Here is a 24,694-nt window from a genome sequence, read left to right on the forward strand (position 1 = left end):
GTGGATAATGAAAATTTTGGAAACAACAATTTTTAGAGAGAATTGTGATAAAACAAAATCCTGACAAAATATGACCCTATAAGAAGATTATGATTTAACTATTCCTTCTTAAAATGGATGAAAGAGGATAAAATATTTGGGCGTTGTAATTACAAAGAACTGTTTGTTTAAAAATAACCTGGTTGGTAAGAGAAATTAAAAGAGCCTTTTAAAATAGTTGCTTTCATCTCTTTGGGGGTAGAATTGCAGTTATAAAAGCAAATGATTTCTAAAGCTTTTGTTTTTATTTCAAATAATCCTTATGATAAGGAATAGAATACTTTTGTGCACGCAAAGAAACCCAGAGGTAATATGCCACATAAGGAAAGGAAAGCTTGGAGTCCCAAATCTTAAAATGTATTGTGAAGCCTGTTGTTTTTTATAGCTAAATGAACATATGTTGTTTAAAGATGAGAAACCTTAAAAAGTTGAAGATCATGATATAAGATTATCAACTTAAACCATTATTGTATTGGCTTTCCTATGAGCTGGGCACAAGTATAAGCAGAGATGTTTTCTTAAAATAGTATTAGCTACCTCCCTGCTAAAAATTGGAGATGGTTGCTTTATGATTATCTTTCATATTTTGAACAAGAACAAGCTGGGAGTTGAAACAAAGAGAGGTAGCAAAGATGTCAATAGATTTGCTCACATGCAACTTAAGGATTGATTCAATCAAGATAAGAGAAACACAGCCATAAAGGTTGGAGAAAAAGAGTTCTATTGGGAGCTGTGTAGACAATGACCAGGTAATTTAAAAATGCATATTGTAAATGGGTTTAGAAACTAAAGACAGAAGATGAACATGTAAAAGAGTACATGAAAAGGTGGGCTCAACATTTTGACAATATTCAAATGGATGTATGGGAACAATGTGGTCTAAAACTATACTCGGTTTTTTTACTCAGGTTTTTTTTTTTTTGGTGTCAGGAGCTACCTGAGAAACTGCAAGTTGCTTCTGGTATGAGAGAATTGGCTGCCTGCAAGGGCATTGCCCAGGGGACACCTGGATGTTTTACCATCATGTGGGAGGGTTCTCTTATGTTCCCACACGAGGAGCTAGAATTGTAAGATGGGAGCTCACCCTACTCCTTGGATTTGTACTGCCGACCTTTCGGTCAGCAGTCCAGCCAGCACAAGGGTTTAATCCATTGCTCCAATTTACTTAGTGTACTATTTTAAAACAAAACCTTTTTAAGATGATGTACAGATGGCATTTAACCCAAATTAAATTGTGAAAGATGTCTTAGAATGTATCAAATCAATGTTGTGGGTCTCAAGATAAAGTCTCTCTTTTTCAGAAATGAAAAATGGGAAAACATATATCGAGCAATAAGAAAGCTAAGAACCAAACAATATAATTATCTCTGATAGCGATGATTAGGGGTTTTTTATTTGTATAATATACTTTTTTTCTTTCACTTAGGATTGAGTTATATGAATGTGCTTGTGTTTTAGTTATACATTCTTTTTCTCTTTTTCTGCTTTTTCATTTCTCAATGAATATTTTTGTTGTGAATTACATTATTTGTGTTAAAATCAATAAAAAGTATTTAAAAGCACATTTGGAAACCTAAATGAAAACAAATGTGTACTTCTAAGACTATGCTATAATAGAGTTCTGGCATTAAGTTTATTTTTTTAGATTGTTTAAACAAATTGTATTAGTCATATGTTCTACTGCTAACATCATTCAATATAAGATTGCATGCAATGTATTATTTAGGTTTTTGTTACTGATTTGTTTCATCTATCTGTACCATCCATTTCTGGTGATACAGATTTAAAACTGATTCCTGAAAGATTCTGTTTGTTTCCACAAGTAAGCTTTGTCTTTTAGAAAATTCTATGTCACCAAACATTTATATCGAGATCTATTTCTCCATTGTAATGAATTATCTTTAATTTCATTGTAATATAAAAGTAAAGGTTTCCCCTTGACATAAAGTCTAGTCATGTCTGACTCTGTGGGGTGGTGCTCATCTCTATTTCTAAGCGGAAGAGTCAGCGTTGTCTGTAGAGGTCATGTGGCTGGCATGACTGCATAGAGTGCCATTACCTAGCCATAGAAGCGGTACCTACTGATCTACTCACATTTAAATGTTTTTGGATTGCCAGGATGACAGAAGCTGGGACTAATAGCGGGAGCTCACCCCACTCCCTTTCAGTCAGTAAGTTCAGCAACCAGGGTTTCCCAATGTAATCTACCTTTGGTCTTTCAGGTTTCAATATATGACTACATTTGAATGTCCAGCGTGATTTTTTTAACAGATAAATACAGTTCCAAGTAGTGGACAGATCAGTTTTAAGCAAAGAAAAATCAGTTCTTTGTGCATTTACTCTTGGCCAAAATATTGGAAATTATTTTAATGCACTTGCGTCCGTGTCTGCATAGAGCAGTTATTATCTTCAATAGATCAAGATTCTGGCCCTAAATAAAATATGGAATTTGTCATGAGATTATGCACATACGGGAATAGTCATAATTAGAGCCATATATTAACTGAATGTTCTGTATCTAGCCTGGACTTAAATCCTTACTATACATCTTTTACTGACTTTAACAATACTGTCTGCTTTTTCTTGTTTGACGTCAGCAGACAACAACACGCAAGCTATGCCTGTCACTTCAGTATCCTTGGAATTTCCTCTTTTATAAAAGCTGGAAAACTTCAAGTCTAGAATATTCTCCTTGATATATCTTTGGATCATTTTCATTCCATTTCAAAAGCTTTATCCACATTTTTTTAAGGTAGATATGACGCATCATTTTAAGAGAGGTAAATATCAATCTTGTTTTATAATTTTTCTGTTCATGCGTGTGTGTGGAGGGGGGGATAAAAATAAAATCCTCCCCCTTCACACTTCTCTACTAATAATGGTTAGATTTGGGGGGGGGGATCTCTTTTGCATCTAAATAATGGGTAAAAGTAAACTGAAGGTACTGATACTGTACTTCAGAAACATTTAGTATAGCTAACCCTCTACATCTGCAAATTTAAATTTCATGGAGTTGATCAATAAATCAATACCAGGTGCTATAGGTTCTATTTCAGATGAAAGAATTGCCCAAAACATCTCTGAGTATTCCTTGTCTAAGAAAATCCAATATAATTCATATGATTGCCACAAGTCGACAAGTCATACCCTTAATATGGAATAGTGTGACAAAAGATTAATTTAACTGTAAGAGCTGGCTAATTCTTGAAGCCCAGCAAACATATTTAAGAAACTGATTTATGTAGCAGGCTTTAATATCTAAAAATGATATTGTGAACTATGATATTGGATATAAGAGTCTAAAACTCAATCTTAGTTCAAATTAGAGTGAATCCACTGGTTTAATGGAATCTATATAAGTATTAACTTACAAAGTTTGGATGGAGTCAATGAGTCCATCCTATTTTGAGATGAATGACTGGATTTAGGTCAAAGTAGCCAAGGGCAAATCTACACTGACCAAATAACACGGTACAAAAGCAGCAGAGCTGGAAGCAAATTGGACATGTACCTGATCACATGGAAAGCCCTATCACTGGATCGAGGTCTGGGTGGTGCTTATGCACTGGAGAAGTCAGCATTGATCTGGATCTGAAAATTCACTGTGATAGAAAATTTGTACACACACAACCTCCCCCACCCCAACCGCCCAACTGAACTTCTTCCCTTTTGCAATGTATGATGCAGATCTCCAGTACACCTCTTCCTTAATCAGTTTTGCCATGCAATGCAGTTTTACACCTATGCATGCTGATGTGCATTATGGCTCTTATTTCGGAGTATCTCCACTTTTAAAAATTCAATTTTAAGGCCTCCAATTAGCACTCCTGTATTCACACTGTACAGCATTTAAATACCACATCTTCAAAATACCTTCAATCCCTATTAAGTGGTCAGCTGAATGTGTCCAAAGTTACTGTTTCTTCTACTACTACTAATTTAGGATAATTTAGAATCTCAGACTCTAAAGATCTTTGAAGCAGTAATCAGCTACAGATTGTACTATTACATCTTTCTTCCATCTGTGCTCTTGTATCCAGTGACTTTGAATTTTATTGTAGGGTAGCTAAGAGTCTTTACCTTATCAGAGCTCAACTCTTTCTGCTTTTGCAAAAACTTCAAAGGAGGAATGCAAAAGAGGACTTACTCTCTTTTTGATGGTAGGGATTTATCTGTTTATTTTTTCCTCCTCATTGTGTGCTTGAATATCTATATGTTTTTAAATGCATACATTATATCAAAGGGTTCTGCAGGAACAATATCCTCTGCTGGCCATGTTCTGACAGATGAGACAATGATCTTGGGAGCCTGCCCTTAGCAATTTGATAAATAGAAGAACTAAAGCTCTGCATCTTCCAGAGGGGTTGAAGAAATTTTTTTCTGAATTTATTTGTTTCATGCTTAACCCTCTCCATTAACCAAGTTCTCTTAAAAAGGTAGATAACACAATAGAATATACTGTAAAGTAGAGTCTCGCTTATCCAACATAAACAGGTCGGCAGAACATTGGATAAGCGAAAATGTTGGATAATAAGGAGGGATTAAGGAAAAACCTATTCAACGTCAAATTACATTATGATTTTACAAATTAAGCACCAAATCATGTTTTACAACAAATCAACAGAAAAAGCAGTTCAATACAAGGTAATGCTATGCAGTAATTACTGTATTTACAAATTTAGTACCAAAACATTGCAATGTATTGAAACAGCTATGGATCCGGGCGGGAGTCAGACTGCGTTGGATAATACAGAATGTTGAATGATAGAAGGCTGGATAAGCGAGACTCTACTGTACTTCATCTACAATGAGATGACTAAAGAGATATCTGAAATATACAATGTTAAAAGTTCTTGTTCACCACTAGCAAGACCTTCATCTTCACACTGAAGCAGTTCCACATTTAAGTCTCATTTCATTATCGGCCATTCCTTTAAATAAAACGGTTTTAATGGTCAAATTGTTATTTATACCAAGAAAATATATCCCAATCAAGTGAAATAGATCTTTAAAATATAGGACATGAGAATGAGTTCCAGGGTAACTATACTTTAAGCTAAGGTGAGCAACTATGATAGGCTTGGGAGCAGCGTTAATCCCTAGGGGCTACACTCCCATGCAGTTATTTTATTCTCAACATAGGAATGGAAAACAGAATGTTGGTAAACAGTAAAAAAATTAAATATGGTCTTAAAACTAACTATAAAATGTGGAATAAACACAGGGAACTGGCAAGCCCTGGTACTCGAGTGTTGTAACTAGAAGTCAGCGATTACCAATGATACTATCAATTTTGAAGATGTACAAATAGAGGGTGAAAGGGAGAAGCATGCAAAGAGGAAGGCGCATCAGGCAAATCCTTGTCGTGATTTCCTTCCATCTGGAAATCTAGGTCCTCATTGTGAAAGATCATGAGGATCAAGAATAAGTCCCCACAGTTATTTATGGCTCCACCACCAAGACACTACTCTTGGAAGACAATTATACTCAGCCACAAGGGATCATCGATGATATGACACTCCTACCACTGCAGTCACTTAATCATAGAGTTGGAAGAAACCACTAGGGCCATTCATCCAACTCCCTTGCCATGCAGCCTCATTGGGAAATTTATTTTCCTGCACCCAAACACACTCTATGTTTCCTGCTCACAGCCATTTTGGACCCAACAAGACCATTAAGGAGAAAACTGGCTCCTGGAACTCCTGCTTCCCATGACTACAAAACAGTAGTCATGGGAAGCATATATAGCCTAAAAGCCACACTTGGCTCATCCCTGCTTTAATAATTACCACCTAGTGAAGAGTAGAGACATCACACTGGCAACAAAGATCCGCATAGTTAAAGCAATGGTATTCCCTGTAGTAACCTACGGATGTGAGAGCTGGACCATACGGAAGGCTGAGGAAGATAGATGCTTTTGAACTGTGGTGTTGGAGGAAAGTTCTGAAAGTGCCTTGGACCACGAGAAGATCCAACCAGTCCATACTTCAGGAAATAAAGCCCAACTGTTCATTGGAGGGAAGGATATTAGAGACAAAAATGAAGTATTTTGGACACATAATGAGAAGACAGGAAAGCCTGAAGAAGACAATGATGCCGGGGAAAATGGAAGGAAAAAGGAAGAGGGGATGACCAAGAGCAAGATGGATGGATGGTATCCTTGAAGTGACTGGCTTGGCCTTGAAGGAGTTGGGGGTGGTGACAGCAGACAGGGAGCTCTGGCGTGGGCTGGTCCATGAGGTCACGAAGAGTCGGAAGCGATTGAATGAATGAACAACAACAACCACCTAGTTTAAAAACTATAATGAGCTGACCTTATTTGTACTTACCAAGGGGGATGAATATGTATAACATCATTCGGAGCTGCCTTGAGATGAGCTCGTGTTTCTTTCGCAAAGAGAACTTTAAGCTTAGGCTGAATGTCAGCAATTTCTTCAGTGGGAGAGGTCTCAGAAGTATACTGTCCCAACAAATGGCAGAGTGCAACGCAGAGACTGCATTCTTCATGCATTTCTAAGATCTTTACTATTAATACACCAGATTTACTGCCTGGAAAACAAACAACAAAACAGGTACGTAAATACTCCATAGGAAGTGTCTCACTTTCATTCTGTCTCTCTTCCACATAACACGCACACATTGTATATTTTTATGGTTTTGTGGGTAAAACCATTTATAAGCTGGCTCAAAAATTAAAATACCTACCTTCAATCCATCTTTAAGCTTTCAATCTATCAATAAAGAAATCTATTTACCTCATCAAAATATCTCTAACATTTAAATGTTAAGTAATTTAGTGTTAGCCAATTGTGTTTGTTCATATTCATAGTTTTCCATAATTGTCCTCTGGAAGGGGATGTATTCCCTGAAAATATGAGCTCTGTAAACATTTTTCTGAAACTACACAGAATCATAGAACCATAAGAGTTGGAAGAGATCTCGTGGACCATCCAGTCCAACCCCCTGTCAAGAAGCAGGAAAATTCAAAGTACCCCGAAATATGAACATCCAGCCTCTGTTTAAAAGCCTCCAAAGAAGGAGACTCCCCCACAGTCCAGGGCAGAGAGTTCCACTTCTGAACAGCTTTCACAGTCAGGAAGTTCTTCCTAATGTTCAGATAGAATATCCTATTCTGTAATTTGAAGCGTTTGTTCAAACAAGCCTGTTCCCCTCACATATTTATACATAGCCATCATATCCCCTCTCAGTCTTCTCTTCTTCAAGTTAAACATGCCTAGTTCTGTAAGCCACTATTTATAGGGCTTGTTCTTCAGACCCTTGATCATTTTAGTCACTCTCCTCTGAACACATTTCAGCTTGTCAAATCTTTCTTAAATTGCAGTGCCCAGAACTGGACACAGTATGCCAGGTGTGGTCTCACCAAGACAGAATTGGTGACTTCCCTGTATCTAGACATTATACTCCTCCCAGAATCCTCTGCCAACATGGTCACTGGCAATCTGAAAATTGCATTCATCCCCATTTCCCTCCAAACTCTGTGTATACAGCGGTTTCCTATGTTCCACGTTGGAAAAAAAGCAGTGCTAAGCATGGAGGGAACAACTGGAGAGGCCTTCATAACCTTTTATTATGGGTGCAGAAGGTAGCACAATGTTTTGGGGGTGCAAAATTGTCCTCAGTCATCATCTAGCAGAAGAAGTTCCAAATACAGATTTTAAAACAGAATGATGATTTCCCTGTACAAAGAAAACAACTGTCCTAAACTTCCAAGAAAGCAAAAGGAAGAGCCTGACATGACAGTGCAGGTTTTGTTTTTCTGTCTGTTTGCAGGTCCTTTCTTCCTAAACAATTTAAAATGCTAGAAAAATGAATTACAACAACATGAACAACAAAATCGCTGGGTTATAGAATTGGCTTGACTATATAAACAAGAAATAATAAAATATATGACCATGGCATTATTTAGGAAAGGATATAACTGTGGTGGAGAGGACTAGAACTATTTAAGCATAAAGAATGCTTAGATATGGTGTACCAAGCTTTCTTGTGAGCTAGTAACTACAGCCAAAAAAGAAGGTTTAAAGCCTCAAAAGAGCTCTGTTCCCGTAATACTTAAACATTGTGCATGCAGCTGCTCTATCAATTAAGCCCTACATGACAGTCATATGACAAGCTTTTACGACTTTCATTCTCTTTTTGCTGCCATGTACTTTTGAATGCTTACCTACAAGAACATTTGAATTACACTATGAAAATGAGAGGGAGTGAGTGGAGGCAGCTGTTGTAAAAAACTATGTTTGCTTTGAAAATCAGAAATTCATCAGAAATACTAAAATATTTGCCTTGGTGTTATTTCATTATTTTAAAATATTATGAGCAACAGTTATCTTATAACTGGTAAACATATATTTGGTAATTCAAACAATGGCAGACCCTTTTTCATGAACTAAATTGATTTTTAGAGATATCAGTCAGAGAGCATTCAGTTTTCCCTTTTATGTAAGTTATCCTAAGTTAGGTCTACTTTTGGCCCATTCAGTAAACTAGTTTGATGAACAGCCATTATCTGGTGGAGGATCCCATGAGAAAAGAATAAACACACTAGGAGTCATAGGACGAAGCCAAACCTTTTGCAAGATCAAGAGCACACATCCATTGGAAGAATACATGGTGGTGGCATGGTGGCCATGGTTCAGTGGAAGAACAAATTGTTTGGATGCAAAATATCCTACATGCAATTCCACGTGTTTGTGATGCAGAATATCCTACATGCAATCCCACATGTTTGTGTGTGTGTGTATGTGGGGTTTTTTTTTGGGGGGGGGTGTAGGTGAAGAAAAATGCCTCTGAATAGTGAGGTGCCAGAGAACCACTGCCAGTCAGAGTAGAATCATGGACTTGGAAAGAGATACCATGAGATATTGGGTCCAACGCACTGATAAACACATGCTCTCCAGCTAAAAGCATCTCCTGCACGTAGCTGCCCACCCTCTTTTTGAAGACATCCTAAGAAAGAGGTCCCACCACCTTTCTAGACAATTGGTTTCACTTTCCAACTGTTCTCATTGTCAGGTAGTTCCTCCTAATGTTCAATCAAAACCTCCCTTCCTATTACTTAAAACCATTAGACCTGTCAAGCAGCAGAGAAGAAGCAAGTACTCTCCTTCTTCATGGCAGCCCTTGAGATATTTCAAGAGTGTGATCACATCACCCCTCAGTCTTCCCATAACCAACTAACATGCACAGCTCCTTTAAACTCTATTATATGTTTGTTCTCCATACCTCTTGTCATCTTTGTTGTCATTCCCCGAACCAGCTCCAATTTGTCTTTCATAAAATGAAGTGCCCAGAGTTGAATTTCATACTCAAGATGAAGACTGAGCAGCACTGAATATTGTGGGACTATTATTTGGAAACTATTACCTTATTTGCTGCAGCATCACACATATTACATCTTACAATCAACAAAAATCCCAAGGTTCTCCAATTGAGATCGTCTTTGAGTATAAAGTTATGGTGACAACAATTTAAGAATAGTTTTTCAACCAAATATGGATCTATCTAGCAGTGTATCCATCTATTCCATATGTATTCAGTTTGTTAGTCAAAATATAATGGAGGACCTTGCCAAATGCTTTGCTGAAATTCAGGTAAATGATATCCACAGCATTCTCACCATCGTTCATTTGTGATTATTTGTTCTTGACAAATCCATGCACGTTCTCACTAGTTACTCCATTGTTACCAAGATATTTGTAGATGGAATATTGTATTATCTGTTCTCTTATAGCTCTCTGAAGCTTTCTTTTATTTGCTCTTTTTTGGAAGAGAAGAACAATGTTGGGGTTTTTTTTTTACAATCCTTTGGCACTTCACCCATTCTCAAAGATATCTCAAAACTCATGACAAATAGTTCAGAGAGAATTGTCAGTAAGTTAAGAAATCGGTGATGTTGTTCATCTGGTCCAGTAGATATGAACTCATTTTAAGTTAAATCCCACTGTTTCTGTGGTGATTCTTTTTGTTTTGAAAATATTTGCTACCATGTGAAACTACAAAGTCTTTGTGTAGTGTAGATAATACCTACAATGGAACAGTATTGTCTTTGCTGCCATACGACAACTTTCTACATTTCTAGAAGTTCAAGATATGAATCCAGTACAAAATCAACATTATGGTAGTGGTTTGAACATTGGACTACAGCTCTGGAGACTGGTTTTGAATCCATGTTCAGCAATAAAGCTCGCCTAAGATAAGTTGGGCTCTCTCAGCCCAGAGGAAAGCTATGACAAATTTCTGAACAAATCTTGCAAAGAAAACCCTGTGATAAGTTAGCTGTAGGGTGACCATAGAATGGAAATGACTTAAAGGCACACAATACAACAACATAACAATTACATGACACTACAGGTGTTAACAACTTGTTTACACAATTCAATCTGTAAATTGGGACAACAACATTGTGGTGCTTTCCAGAACTAAAATAAACCACTATAACTTTCCTTTCCTTTCTCATCACATTATGCAAATTTCATCCATATAGTGATAACAGCACTAAATAATGTATTACCCACCATAGGAAGTAAGCATCTGTTTTTGACTCCATGAGGGAAGACACACTACCACCAAAGCAATTACACTGAAGAGTTTTAGATTATTTTCTATGAGGCTGTTATTGTTACCACTCAACTGAGAAATGGACAGACCATCAAAATTTGACCTTCGTACTCCTTGTACCCATAGACAAATTGTCCAGCAAACAAATGACATTAAAAGCTGGAGGGGGGTGCAGTCTAAGGGCGGAGACTCTTCAAGCAAATGCTGACTCTCACTAGCTAAATTTGTAGCACAGCAGCTCCGATCTCAGCGATCACTCTGTTCAGTAGTAAATCATTGCCACATTGTAAACCTCTCAACCGTATTGCTGGATTTAGCGGGCACTTAGCTTTGCCCCCTTTGAACATTGGCTTTGTGACACTGTCTTATTAAAAGTTTGGATCTTTTATTTATCTCTAATACCGGCATAGATTTCTGGTGCTGATATGATATATCCAGAGTTCCCATGATACAGGAGTTATGCTCCTGAAGAGCAACATTACTCAGTTCCCCAGTCTATGATGGTACACTCTGATGACATGGTGATTGCAGCTTCTTGGCATAAAGTCTTGGAAGGCACACAAGAGGGTCCATCTTTCTTGTCCTCTGAAGAAGAGGTATGGAACTTGTACTGGGATCATATTAGGTCACAGCAGTGTGCCTCACTAAATTGAAGTACATATACTGTGTTTTGAGTATGCCATTGTTATGCCAGCCAGGTTGCTAACTGGACCTGGCTACAGGGAGTGGACAACTCCCCTGTTGCAGCAGCTCCAATAGCTGCCTGTCCAATGGGCACAATTCAAAGTAGCTGGTTATGATCTTTAAAGCCCTAGACCAGGGGTCCTCAAACTAAGGCCCGAGAGCCGGATACGGCCCTCCAAGGTCATTTACTCGGCCTTCACTCAGGGTCAACCTAAGTCTGAAATGACTTGAAAGCACACAACAACAACAACAACAACAACAACAATCAGACAAAAGAAGGACCACACTTCCCACTGAAATACTAGTAAGTTTATATTTGTCAAAATTCTTCTTCATTTTAATTATTGTATTGTTTTAAGTGTTTTTCGCACCACAAATAAGATATGTGCAGTGTGCATAGGAATTCATTCATGCTTTTTTCAAATTATAATCTGGCCCCCCAACAGTTTGAGGGATTGTGACCTGGCCCTCTGTTTAAAAAGTTTGAGGACCCCTACCCTAGACGGTTCAGGTCCAGGCTACTTGGCTGACCACACCCCCTTATACAAATCTCCAAGAGAGGTCCTTCTCTTGGCCCCACCTCCATCTCAAGCTCAATTAGTGGGAATGAGAGAGGGCCTTCTCTGTGGCTGCCCTCGACTCTGGAACTCCCTGCGCAAGGAAGCCAGAATGGCCCCTTTCTGCTGTCCTTCCAGCACCAGGCTAAAGCCTTTTTATTCAGACAGACTTTTAAAGAAGAAGGGTTTTAAGATTGGTTCAGAGGGTGCTGTGGTTCTTAATTCGGGGGGGGGGGGCTGTGGGTGGGATTGGGGGAATATGAGTTTTAAATGCCACTTTAGTACTGTATTCTAATTTTGTTTTTACCACACTGCTACTATTTAATTGCACCTTTTAAACTTGTCTAGTGTGGAGTGTTAGTTGCTTTGAGTTCCCATGTGAAGAAAGGCGAGGTATAAATAAAGATGATGGTGATGATGATGACGATAGCAATAATAGTTTTGCTCTTAGTTCTTGTGTATATCTTTCAGTATATATTTAAGCAAAATAAAATCAAGAACACGCTTATAGAAGAAGAAAAAAGAGAAGAAGATGATGACTTTTCTACAAGAAGATTGAGCCCTGAATCATCACAAACCACCACCATTCCATACAACATATATGAAGTGTGTGGCCTGTATACATGGATGGTGTCAGAAACCAATGTTGTTATGGAGGATATGAACTTCTGAATCTCCTACAGAGTTGTTTGATGTTGAAGTCCCTCATTATGCCAAGCCAGGAGTCTCCAACACCATTGTCAAGACCTGCTCAGCTAGCTCAGAAAGGACAACTGATTAGCAGCAGGTGACTAATTCATCAACACAAACCTTCTGTTATCCTGGCTATTCACTTTCAGATATATACAATTCAAATTCAGCAGAGTGTGGGACAGGGTTGTGGGTGAGAGAGATGGAATAACAGTAGACTGCTGTAATTCTGTTTCCCTGCTTCTCGTGTTTCATCTGCTGCTCTGCAATAAAACCCAGAACAGAGCTGGGAAAAGCCAACACCTAACCCCAATCATCATTATTATTAACTTTCTTCCTCGCAGGTTTTCAAAAGTATAATAAAGTTTCTTTGAGGGAACCTTTCTTTGGTGAATACTTAGGATGAGTTATTTCCAAAAACATAATCCTGTTAAGTCTGCATAGCTCATTATCAATTACGTAATATCATTCTACCATTGTTCTTGTTTTCTGTTGAAGAAGGTTCCACATACTTGAGCACAGGTGTACCCAACAGAGCCAGAAGGCATTTGGCAAGGAAGGCTTTTGAACATAAAACCAGTGACTCAAGCCAAAGTGAAGAAAGGGGAGAATACACATACTGCACAAACTCATGTAAAGTGTTACTTTGGGTCCAATCATAAAATCTTACATTTGAGTAATTTTTCCCTTTTACCTAAGCAACACTATGCACTTCTCACATAACACAGACATGTATGGACTGGACATCATGCATTTAATCCTGACTGGAATTGCATGACCATATATATTCAAATGTTTTGTTTTTTTTAATTAAGAAGCTATTACTTTCTGGTTTTCTGTTTCTCAAGGATATAGATTTGGTTTATTTCTCTACATTGTTTTCCAAAAGAAAAAGAAAAAGAAAAAGATAATGGGAGGACACAAACAAAAAGTTGATTACTTGCCATTCCTTCATGGGTTTAAAATACTGACATCAGTAGTTCCCTTAGATTTGAGAAGCACTAAGTATAGTGCCAAGAACATAAAATCCAAACACTTAAGGTACTGAAAAATAGCACAAAAGACTGGTCACATTAAATAAAGTGATAAAAGAGTGCTAGTTTATCACTGCATGCCAATGCTATGGGTGAGCATGGAAGAGCAAACATTTCTGCAAGAAGAACAGCTATGATATAATTCATCATTTTCTATTTCCTTGAAACATACAAAATGCTAACTTCGGGTTTCAAAGTGTCGAGGCAATCCTTACACACTCAAGAACATAAGCTATTCCTGCCTTGCAAATATAAACGTCAACTATATGTTTTATGAAATTACATAAACAAAGCTTTAAATCTGGAGTAGAGAAAGGTAGTCTCATAAAATGACAAGTCTGAGCAAATTAATGGTGAATTAGGGAAGATAATATTAAATTTTAATCCTTTTGCCAAGTAGTTGTTTTCATACATACTCTCCTATTCAGCTTATTTTTCCCTCCAGGGATATTCTGGTATATATTTATGACAGAATTTATTATGATGATACAGATCTAACCCCACAGTGATGAAGTAAAAAGGATAGTTTTGAACAGGAAAATAGGGTTTGACACACTTTCTAACTTTATGCTTTTTATTTTTAAAAGGGCCCCAGCACACACATTTGCATTTAACATGTAGTATGTCTTCAAGAAGCCCCCTGCAGAGTGATGCATTATGCATAAAAAGGGTGTGCATCTCCCATGTGCGGGGAGCATTACTTGTGCTTCACATTCATCTGGAATTACATTTATCACATCGGCATACAAAAACTAAATACTAAAATGGATTCATACCGTGGGATTTTTTTTCCTTCCCAAATCCACTAAAATTCTCATCTAAATCTCCGTCACACACCCACATCCAGTCACCACAGTTGAGATATCCAATTTTGTCAGTCATCGTAATTTGATTTTATCTACACTCTGTAATTATTCCACACCTGGATGCAGCTTGCCACCACTCATTTATTTGTTTTAGTACTATATCCTAAAGGCTCAGTATGGTTAGCAGCACTTAAAAACAATTTTTTTCACACCACTGAAGCTATACAGTGGTGATAATAGCTTGTCTAAATAGGATCTTTAGTGTGCTTGCTTTCCCAACTAGATGATGCTTCCATTTATTCCCAAAGGTACTAAGCAAACAGGGTGGGAATTGTGCACTTCTTCAGTTATTGCTGGACTGCAATTCTCAATGTTCTTTGCAATTCTCTATGTTGAATAGAGCTGCTGGAAATTACAGTCCAACAAAATCTGGAAGGATAATTCCTATCCCTGACCTACGGCCATAAATGGCACTTATTACACCCAAATGTGAAAAGAGTAATTAGCATGACTTACCACTGTCATCCATCATCACCATATGAATGTATACAGAATGCAATGAGTCTCAATAACCTTAAAGTTTGAACTCACCTAAGTCACTTGATCTCATTTCTCTATAAAGAAGTCCTGCTACCATTAGATATTTAAGGATGCACTTAGGTGATGGATCCCTAGCCATTTTTCAACAACAGTTACAGCTGACCCAACTATAGTAGAACACATTAACCCTGAGGGAAAAGGCACACCTCTTTCCCATATTCTATTTTTTTCTAATTCCAATGTTCTGAGCCTTCTTTAGATTCTACAAAGTAGTATATATAGGTCTCATGCCTGTTACTTATTCTGGATTTTTGCTTTCTCTAAAAATCTCAAATAAAGCCAATCTGGGGATTTATAGTAATCAAGCAATGTGTCTCTTCTTCATCTTGTTTTTTAAAAATCACATTATGGTCTGTGGGATCCTACACAACAACTTCTAAGGGGATTTAATAATACTTCAAAAGTTAAGTTGGTCCAATCCCATCTCATTGATCTCTGAACTCCTCGGTCTCTGAGGCACGCTTGCCTTAAGCAACAGCAGAAAACCAAAGAATGTGCAGACATCCAAAATAATCCTGCAAGTTTTCACATTTTTAAAAACATTGTAATAAAGAAGCAATTTGTGAAGACAATAAATTTTTGTCAGCAACAGATTTATATAGATTTTATAAAACATGCTTCTAAGCATTACATCAGATCACGTTTTGTAGAACTCAGTGCTATTATGGTGCCTGTAAACAGAGGAGATTGGCAATAACAAAAGTAATCTGTCTTTATTAAACATGGGGAAACAATATTACATCCACCACTCAAAAATTGTTTACATCCACAAACAACAGAAATTCAAATGTTTAATAAATATTTATATTGCAAATATAACAATGACGAATGAAGTCAATTTTTTTCTTAAGAATTAGCTTTTTTTCCACTCACATTGCCTTTAAAAACTGTGGTCTTGCAAGGGTTTTCTTGGGTTTCATTATGAACAATATTGTGTTTATTTACTTACTTCATATTTATATCTCACCTTTCTCCCCATGGGGACTCAAAGTCACTACTAGTATTACAGTTCATTACACTGTTTTCTCACCTATGGTATTTTGGCTACATGAGCCACTATTACTAGTGCATTATCAAGTGCAACTGTAAAGTTAGATCATGGGAAAGGATCACATGGGCCAATGAATCCAACCTCCAGCTCAATGTAGGATCTCCAGCAAAACCATCCCTAGAAGATAGCTTATCCAGCCCCTTTGTGAGGATGTGCAAAGAAAGAGACCACACTTACTGCCAAGAGTTTCCTTCTAATGTTCAATTGGAATCTACTCTTAAAAGCATTAGATCTCCTCCTGTCCTGTGAGGCAGCAGAGAATAGGCCAGTCCCCTCTATGACACCCTTGAGGTATTTAAAGAATGCAATCACATCTCTCCTCAGTCTTTTCTTCACCAAGATGAACATTCCCAGTTCCTCTTATCATACTTGTTACACTCCTCTTAACCTGCACCAACTTTCCTATATCTTTCTTAAAATGAGATGCCTAAACACGGTTTAGGTTTTTAAGCAACTGATTTTAAAGTGGGTATAAGTGATTTCAATGTTTTTGTGTATTTATAGTTTGATGTCCCGGCATTGAATGTTTGCCGTATATATGTTGTGCTCCACCCTGAGTCCCCTGCGGGGTGAGAAGGACGGAATGTAAATGTTTGAAATAAATAATAAATCAATAATAGACATGAATGCAGCAGACAAAATCCCTGACCTGATCAGGACACAGTGAGACTATTACTTCCTTCATCTTGGAAATTATTAATGCAGATTATTAATTGGCCTTGTTTGCTTCAGCATCAAACTACTGGCTCCAGTGTGCATTTTCACGATATCAATTTCATTTCCACCAATACTTGAGAGTTGTAAATTTTTGCAAACTATGGCAACCTGCCATCAACTAGCAATGCTTCTTACAGCAGTTGGATATTATTAAGTATCCTAACAACATAAAAAGTTGTCTACATTTAATACCAGAATGACTGATTGCATTTGGACACCGAGAGCAAGCTGAAATTCTATAGATTTCAAATGAAAACACGTAAGCAAGTGAGAAGAATTTCAATTCACTTTTGGTTTCTTGTGACACCTAAATCCAAAGATCCAGCATATCTCTCCACTGATAAGCCGGAAAAATAAACCAAGAACAAATCATTAGTTATTTCTCTGGCATTTGGGGGAAGAGAGCAGACTGCTAGGTACAACACTTCTTTTTGCAGTATAAGAAAATTAGTAGCTTGCCCCACACATGATAAATTGCCATTATATGCTACTATGATAATGATTGTTCTGGATAATCTGGAAGGAAGCATTCTGAGAATGTAAAATATCTGTATTGTGACTGCAATTCTGCATCTTTCAGTGTTGCAAGACAAAATGTTTGCACCTGTATTCAAGAATATGAATAAAATAAAGTGCAGGTGCACAGTTTGGCTGGAATCCACAAAGCTTGACACCATATCTTTCAGAAGCACAACTTTAAAAGATTCTCTAATTGCATCTTTCTTGCATAAACACATATCTTCATTTAAAGAAAAATATATTCTATTTCAACAAGTTTTCACAGTGCTGAAAGACTGCACTGCTATCATAATTTTTACCTGAAAGTGTTTGATCATCAGAAGTACGCTGATGCCGCCAAAAACTAATGGTGGCCCTCTCTCGGTTCTGAAGTCTGTTCAGTCTCTCTGCTAGCCCTCCTCTAAGGAAAACAAATTATTATTCATTTAGACTAATGTTTATATTTTTTTCCCAAAGACAACCATATAATATGTACTTTCTCTATGTAATCTCTGTTAGAGTTTGACGGACATTGCAAAATGACACATTTTATAGATATGCTCAGACTATAGCTGAAATTATATTCTGTACCTTATATTTGATATCTTATATAGCCTATATTGGATATAAGCTGTTGTCTCACATAGTTGTTCAGTTCCTAGAATAAAAGGAGTACAAGAGGACTGCTTGGGTCAGACCAACTTCCCAACTCAAGAGTGTAATTTCAGCTACAGTTTTCAGTGTCCTTTGACCACCGACCTACAGCACATTACTGGAAGATGTGTGACCACTGGCAAGGATCATGTCCCAAAATACTCCTTGCACATACTTGACCTCATGATTCATTTCAGAGGTTGGGTCAAGTGTATACTTTTAGTGGTCTCAAAATTGTTCTCAGCAGAAATAGTTCTGTATTGGCAAAAGGAACAACAGGAAGAGTAAATATACTTAAGGTAATAATGTAGAAACTTAAAATTCAGATCCAAAACTGTCCATGCTATGAACAAAGGCATTATTCTGCCTGAAGCTGCTCTTGAGTTAATGAAATTCTTGAGTAAACTGCTGAAATATGCACTCTTCTAAGAGGCCCCAGTTTGAGAACCCTCTATAAGCTTAGACTGGAGAGGGCTGGAAGGATAACATGATCTCTCCCAAAGCCCAATCCTGTAGACCTCCTCTACTAAGGAGTCCTTCTAGTGTACCAACCTATAAGGCCCAAATGCGCCTAATTTCAATGTAATGAATTGGATCTCTGCCATTTCATTATTGTGTAATTTTTCTTTGCTTTAATCTTTATATTAACTACTCTATCACATTGGTCTAGTATTTTGTTTTTCTGAATTACCTTATGAATAAATATGGTAATCAAAATATTAGCATTTTAGAAGGAAGTCCAGATGGATGATTTATTGAAAATATAAAAGAAAAGTCAGTGGACCCACTGACCAATTTTGCCTCCCCTTGGGACCTGCCGTGAGCTACACCACTCATCCCAATTTCTTTTACATTGAAGTTCTGAACACCGGCCTATCAAAAGAGTATACTAAAGCAAAAAACTAAAAATGTTCTAAGGTTGTTTTGATCTGGAAAATGAGCAGAGGGCATGTGAGGCCTGTGTAGCAACAAATGGTCTAGCAATTCCAAATATTCAGAAAACAAGGTATTTCTCTTATCTGTAGATGCATTAATGACTTGAAAATGTAGACTTCTGAGTAACTAATCTGAAACAGCACACATCTGCAAAGAGAGTGCTTTAATTTTTGATATGAGGAGTCTGTACTACAATTTTACTTGTGTTAAAAAAACTGTCATTCAACCAGGATTCATCTGATATTTTTTTCTGGGCTGCTCCTGGACTCTTGAACTTCCTCCCAAGAGTCCAAGACGGTCCCATCCCTGCTTGCCTTTAGTAAGCAAGTTAAGACATTTATTTACTCATTAGGGGTTTTGGGGAGGATGGGTGACACACTGCTGAGGAGTTTGTGGGAGAAAATTGGGGAGAATATTTAACTTTAAATGTAATTTTAATTGTGCATGTATTTTATTATATTTTAACTTATATCCATGACACAAATTTTTAATTGTTTTTTTAAAAATTGTTCTTATTTATTGTATTTGCTATGTGTTTAAATTTATTGTGTTGTGTTATTGGAAGGCACCTTGAGTTCCCATGGGGAGAAAGGTGGGGTAAAATCATATAATAACAGAGTTAAAAGAAACCAGATGGGCCATCTAGTCCAACCTCCTGCTATGCAGGAAAAGCACGAACAAAGTACCCTTAGAATAATAGAATCATAGTTGGAAGAGACCTCATGGGCCATCCAGCACAACCCCCTGCCAAGATGGACATCCAACCTCTGTTTAAAAGCCTCCAAGAAGGAGCTTCCACTATACTCTGAGGCAGAGAATTCCACTTCTGAACAGTTCTCATGGTCAGAAAGATCTTCCTAATGTTCAGATGGAATCTCCTTTCCTGTAATTTGAACCCACTGCTCCAAGTCTTAGTCTTCTGGGCAGAAGGAAACAAGCCTGCTCCCTCTTCCTTATGACGTCCTTTCAAATATTTAAACATGTCAATCAAGTCTCCTCCCATCCTTCTCTTCTTCAGGCTAAACACACAGTTTAAGCTGCTCCTCATAAGGTATGCTTTCCATACCTTTGATCATTTAAGTCACTCTCCTCTGGACTTGTTCCAGCTTATCAATATCCTTGAATTGTGGTGCCCAGAACTGGACACGGTATTCCAGGTGAGGTAGAAATAAGGTTAACAAATAAACAAAGAAACAAATAAAATTTGAAGGTATAAGATCGGGACTCTGCTTGGTGTTTGCAAGGCCAACAGACAACATTTAGTTTCTTATGTCCCTCCACATATGAAGGTGGGTCCTCAGGCAAAGCACCAAGAAAATAATAATAATAATAATAATAATAATAATAATAATAATAATAATAATAACAACAACTTTATTTATACCTCGTCACCATCTCCCCAAGGGAACTCAGGGCAGCTTACATGAGGCCAAGCTCAAACAATACAATACATCAGTATAAACCAACACAACAATAATATAAACAAAAAATAAAAATACAAATACAATATGAAACCATTTTAAAGAACATATCAGCAATAAAAACACAACATATTAAGAAACACAAGGATCCAACACTGTGGGCAGGGCCTATTGTCATAGATTAAAAAATTTAAAACACTGGGTGTGCCAGCAATAAAATGAGTCTGAATAGAGGTTTTAGAGGGTGAGGTAGGGTTGATTGACCCTACAGGTAGGGTAAAGTGCTTCAGATGACATTTTGCAGATAATTGGTCAGATCAGGGAATTATTGGTCTCAGAAGGGAAGAACTGTGGTAAGAAGAATCCAGCCCTGCACATTGACACTGTTTCTATTCCCTGATTTAATCCTCAAAACCATTTTTACAAGGGTAGACAGAAGGAGAACTATTGACAGGATACATTTAAAAGGCTTGATACATACCTCAGTAATTTTCTTTTTTTGGCAGAATCTTCTGGGGTTTTTGAACTCTTAATAGCCTTTTTCTTAGGGGTCTGCAAAAGGCTCTGAGCAGATTTCAACCAGTCACTTGCTGATCTTCCTGTATCTGTTTCAGTCCCTGCTCCAAATTTGATCTGGAACTTCTTAGAATAACCTAGACTGGCAGTTTCGGGTTCTGTTTGGCATTCTTCTAGATTTTCACTGTCTGATGAGTATTCTAAAATTTCTATAGACCTTGCCTGCCAGAAAAAGAAAAAGACAGAAAGAGGAAAGAAAGAAAATGATATACACATTTTAAATTCACATTTAAAGAAGAAACACCCAACAACTGTTTGACCAACAATAATGTTTCCAATACATGGAGAGAGAGAAAGATGAAAGTGATCAAGAAGAACGTGATTCATTAGAAAACATATGCCACTTCTTAGACTATTTCCAAATAAATTTCTCAAAATAGCTTGTACAACTTAAAGCTAAAAAAAAATGCAATAGGAGAAAGAGAACAGTGGATAACAAAATATTTTTTTTAAAAAATCAGTAAAAACAATGAATGAGCCAACAGCCAAGGAAAAGTACAGACAGTGCAAGTATCTGGTCGACTTCTACCTATCCGCTATCCCATGGAAGTTGATCATAAAGGTGCACTGGAGGATCTAGATATTTCTAGAGAGACGGTATTACTCAAATTTGTAAAAAGTCAAATTCACAAACTTGCAAATGTGGAGGGTCGACTAAGAAACCGTTCAAATTCTTGAAAGTGAGGGAGTATAAAACAAGCCAAAGACCACACTGAATCAAATCACTGATTTCATCCAGTTCTGTTGGAAGGACAGTTGCAGAGCCAAATACTCTACTGCTAAATTGAAGAAAGCTTTCTGTAAGCAAAGAACTGTGTGCTCCGTTCAGCTTAATACCATTGAGTCACCAAGTATTCCTTTGACCAAACCAACTTTGTGTGCCTTTAAGGCCAAAATTATCTGTTGTTCAGCCAATTACCTTATCACTCTGTAGATCTTTCTGTGCCAGACCTCTTTGCTAGTAAGTCTGATGTAAAATAGGGGCAAATCTTCTCTAAAATAAAATGACTGTCCACCTTTTTGCTTTTGCTTATCATCCCAGCTCATGCTGAGAGCCTTTCTTGCTCATCTGACCACTGATTGAGTTAACTCCCAAATCGCTATGAGAGAATTGCTGGTGTGCGGAGACAAATGATGATCTCACCTAGATTACCTGCACCCACCTGGTGTGCATTTGCATGATTTCCTCTTTTGGCCACTGTGAAATGCATGTACTCAGATTATCTTCCTTTAGGGACTCGAGAGGAACCAAAATCAGAATCTGAAGTTGGAAACTAGGCTGTCACTCTCCTTAGCTGACAGTAATTAGCCAAGATGCGTAGAAATATAGGAAATCCAATTTTATATCCCCCAAAGCATCTTCATAGAGTAGTGTCAACTGCTTTTTCCTACACTCATTTCCACATCCACCCCACTAGTGACCCTTTGGGCTTTCATTACAAACTGCCTATTGACTAATATTGCAAATTATTACTTTATTATGCATACACACATGTGGTTTTTTTCTCACATGTTTTATTACAGTAAGTTTCACAGAAACGGATGACAACAAACCTGCAAAATATTCTTTAAGTAAGTATTTTCCTCCTAATTTAAAACTAGAGAACTCAAATATGTTCCACATGTTAAGGAGGTTATATATTATGGCACTTGCAATTTATAATAAATGCTTATACACAGAAAATCCTGTCTATATAAAAAAAGAATCTGCAGTCTGCAAGAACTTCACAGCAAAGAGAGAATTAAAATAGGAAGCTAGGTTTTATGTTTATGTTTAACTGTAACCCAATAACCAATTAATAAACTTCATTTATATCCCACCCCATCTCGGGGATTCAGGGCGACTTAAGGCTAGATGGAATTTTGCCTTATAGTAAGGAGGCATTTACCAGCACTTTCACTCACTCTTACAGTCCCCCTCTGGCCTGTTTAATCAGCCAGAATGGGCAAGGGTCAAGGTCACCCTAATTTTTCCCAAGATCTTGTCCACGTCATCAGGGGAACAGATTGAAAAGAATCCAATAAAATGGGACAAGCAGGAGCCTGGATTACATCAATGGAACTTGCATCAATGCTGGTGAGTAAATTGAACAAATCTGATCAACTTTATCTGCAAAGAACCTTGCAAATTCTTCACAACAAGCGGTCGAGGGATCAGGGTCCCCCACCTGAGGGAGAGAGTGTAAAAGTCATCCGACCACTCAAAACAACTCGGCCGGGCGGTTTTATGCAGATGCAATGTTGGCAGCCATGAAAGATTTCTGCGTTGCCTTCATTGCTGTGGAATAGGCTTTTAAATACACTCTAGACTATGTTTGGTCAGATTCACTTCAAGATTTCTGCCAACTTTCACTTGTTTCATTACTGCCAGCTCTCAGGTGAACCAGAGAGCTGACTTGGCTCTCCTTTGTGAAAGGAGACGTTCAGGAGTGATTGTGTGAACCACCCTGGTCACCTTCCGATTCCAGAGTTCCACCAAAGCCTCGACAGAATAACCTACTGAGGAGGCAGGGAAATCCCCAAAAGGCATCTGGAATCCATCCAGATCCATAACTCTCCTGGGACGAACCATCCTAATCAGTCCTCCACCCCTACAGATGTCTAGACCCCCAGTAAGTCTAAACTTGAACAGATAATGATTGGTCCATGACAAAGGAACCGTGGACAGTTCCTCCAGAATACTGTCACCTTGTCCCAAATAGAAGACCAAATCCAGGGTGTGTCCAGCACTATGGCTGAGGCCATAGTGATCACCCATTGTTATCATGACCATGAAATCCTGAGCCGCTCCTGACAGAGTGGTCTCAGCATGTATGTTAAAGTCCCTCAGCACTATTAGCCATTAGGACTCCAACACCAGGCCTGAGACCACTCCGGCTAGCTCAGGCAGGAAGACCGTTGAGCAGCGGGGTGGTCTGTGGAACGGGGTAGTATCCCAATAGACTACTGCAACTCCTCCTCCCTGGCCTCCGGGTCTCGCCTGCGTCTAAACACAAAAATCTGGTGGACAGGACCCTATCTTTGCAATAAAGACAAATAAATGAGAAGAGGTTACTAGGACAGAAACAGATGGCAACAAATTGCTTCCCCTTTCCTTGGAATAAACTGCCCTACCCTCAAGCAGCCTTTCCTCTTTAAGTTCAACTGCACTGCCAATTGTTTCTGCAGTGAGCAAAAATCACTCACTGAGCAAAAATCAAAAGTGATTTTCTTTTTCAAGAAGACTACTGACTAATGTTACATGTGGATAAAATGTAACTTCTCTTCGTAGCATCAATGTTTAAAGAATGACTTCTAAGAACCTGTGCTACTTTTATATAGAGTCGTCCCACTATTTTTGCAGTATTTAAGGGATGCAAGATCCACATAAAAGTGGGGAAATGGCAAATCTCTCTAGGCCTCCCCAAACCATATTTAACACACACACACAAAAGAACCTATATTGGCAGATGACTGGGCCCATTCAGGTATGCACACTCATTTGTTCCACTACCACCATTGCCCCACCCACATCAATTCTCTTCGCTCTCCTCCCTCCATCCCACTTCTTCCGTCCACCCTAAAGACACCCATGAATAATGAAATCCACGAAGGTTAAACCTAAAAATGTGGAGGAGGACTGCACTTGCATGCCCTCTTATCCTATTTTTCATTCACATTGTTAACTGGAAAAAGGACACAGTAATACATCGAGACTCCAATGCTATAAAATTTGGATCTAAAATTACGTATATATAAAATAAGCACAGAGAACATGTTCATTATAGCCACATAAAGGCAATGATGGCTCCTCAGGAGTTTTTGGACTGTAAATCCCATTATCCCCCGCAATTGGCTATCCTGTCTACAA

The 24,694-nt window shown here is 37.9% G+C and overlaps 1 protein-coding gene across 3 annotated transcripts in view; it reads right to left on the reverse strand.

The window, feature by feature from the left end:
• SPIDR (scaffold protein involved in DNA repair) overlaps positions 1 to 24,694 on the reverse strand; it is a 210,789-nt gene that overhangs the window by 117,332 nt on the left and 68,763 nt on the right. For all 3 annotated transcript variants that reach the window (XM_060775283.2, XM_060775282.2, XM_067467430.1), the window contains 3 exons: positions 20,750 to 21,006; positions 17,578 to 17,678; positions 6,372 to 6,591 (listed from right to left, as the gene is read on the reverse strand). In XM_060775283.2, coding sequence (XP_060631266.2) covers positions 6,372 to 6,591; positions 17,578 to 17,678; positions 20,750 to 21,006 — 578 coding nt within the window. The remainder of the gene's footprint in view (positions 1 to 6,371; positions 6,592 to 17,577; positions 17,679 to 20,749; positions 21,007 to 24,694) is intronic.

The sequence above is a fragment of the Anolis sagrei genome, chromosome 4, assembly GCF_037176765.1.
Source record: "Anolis sagrei isolate rAnoSag1 chromosome 4, rAnoSag1.mat, whole genome shotgun sequence".
NCBI classification, from domain to species: Eukaryota; Metazoa; Chordata; class Lepidosauria; order Squamata; family Dactyloidae; genus Anolis; species Anolis sagrei.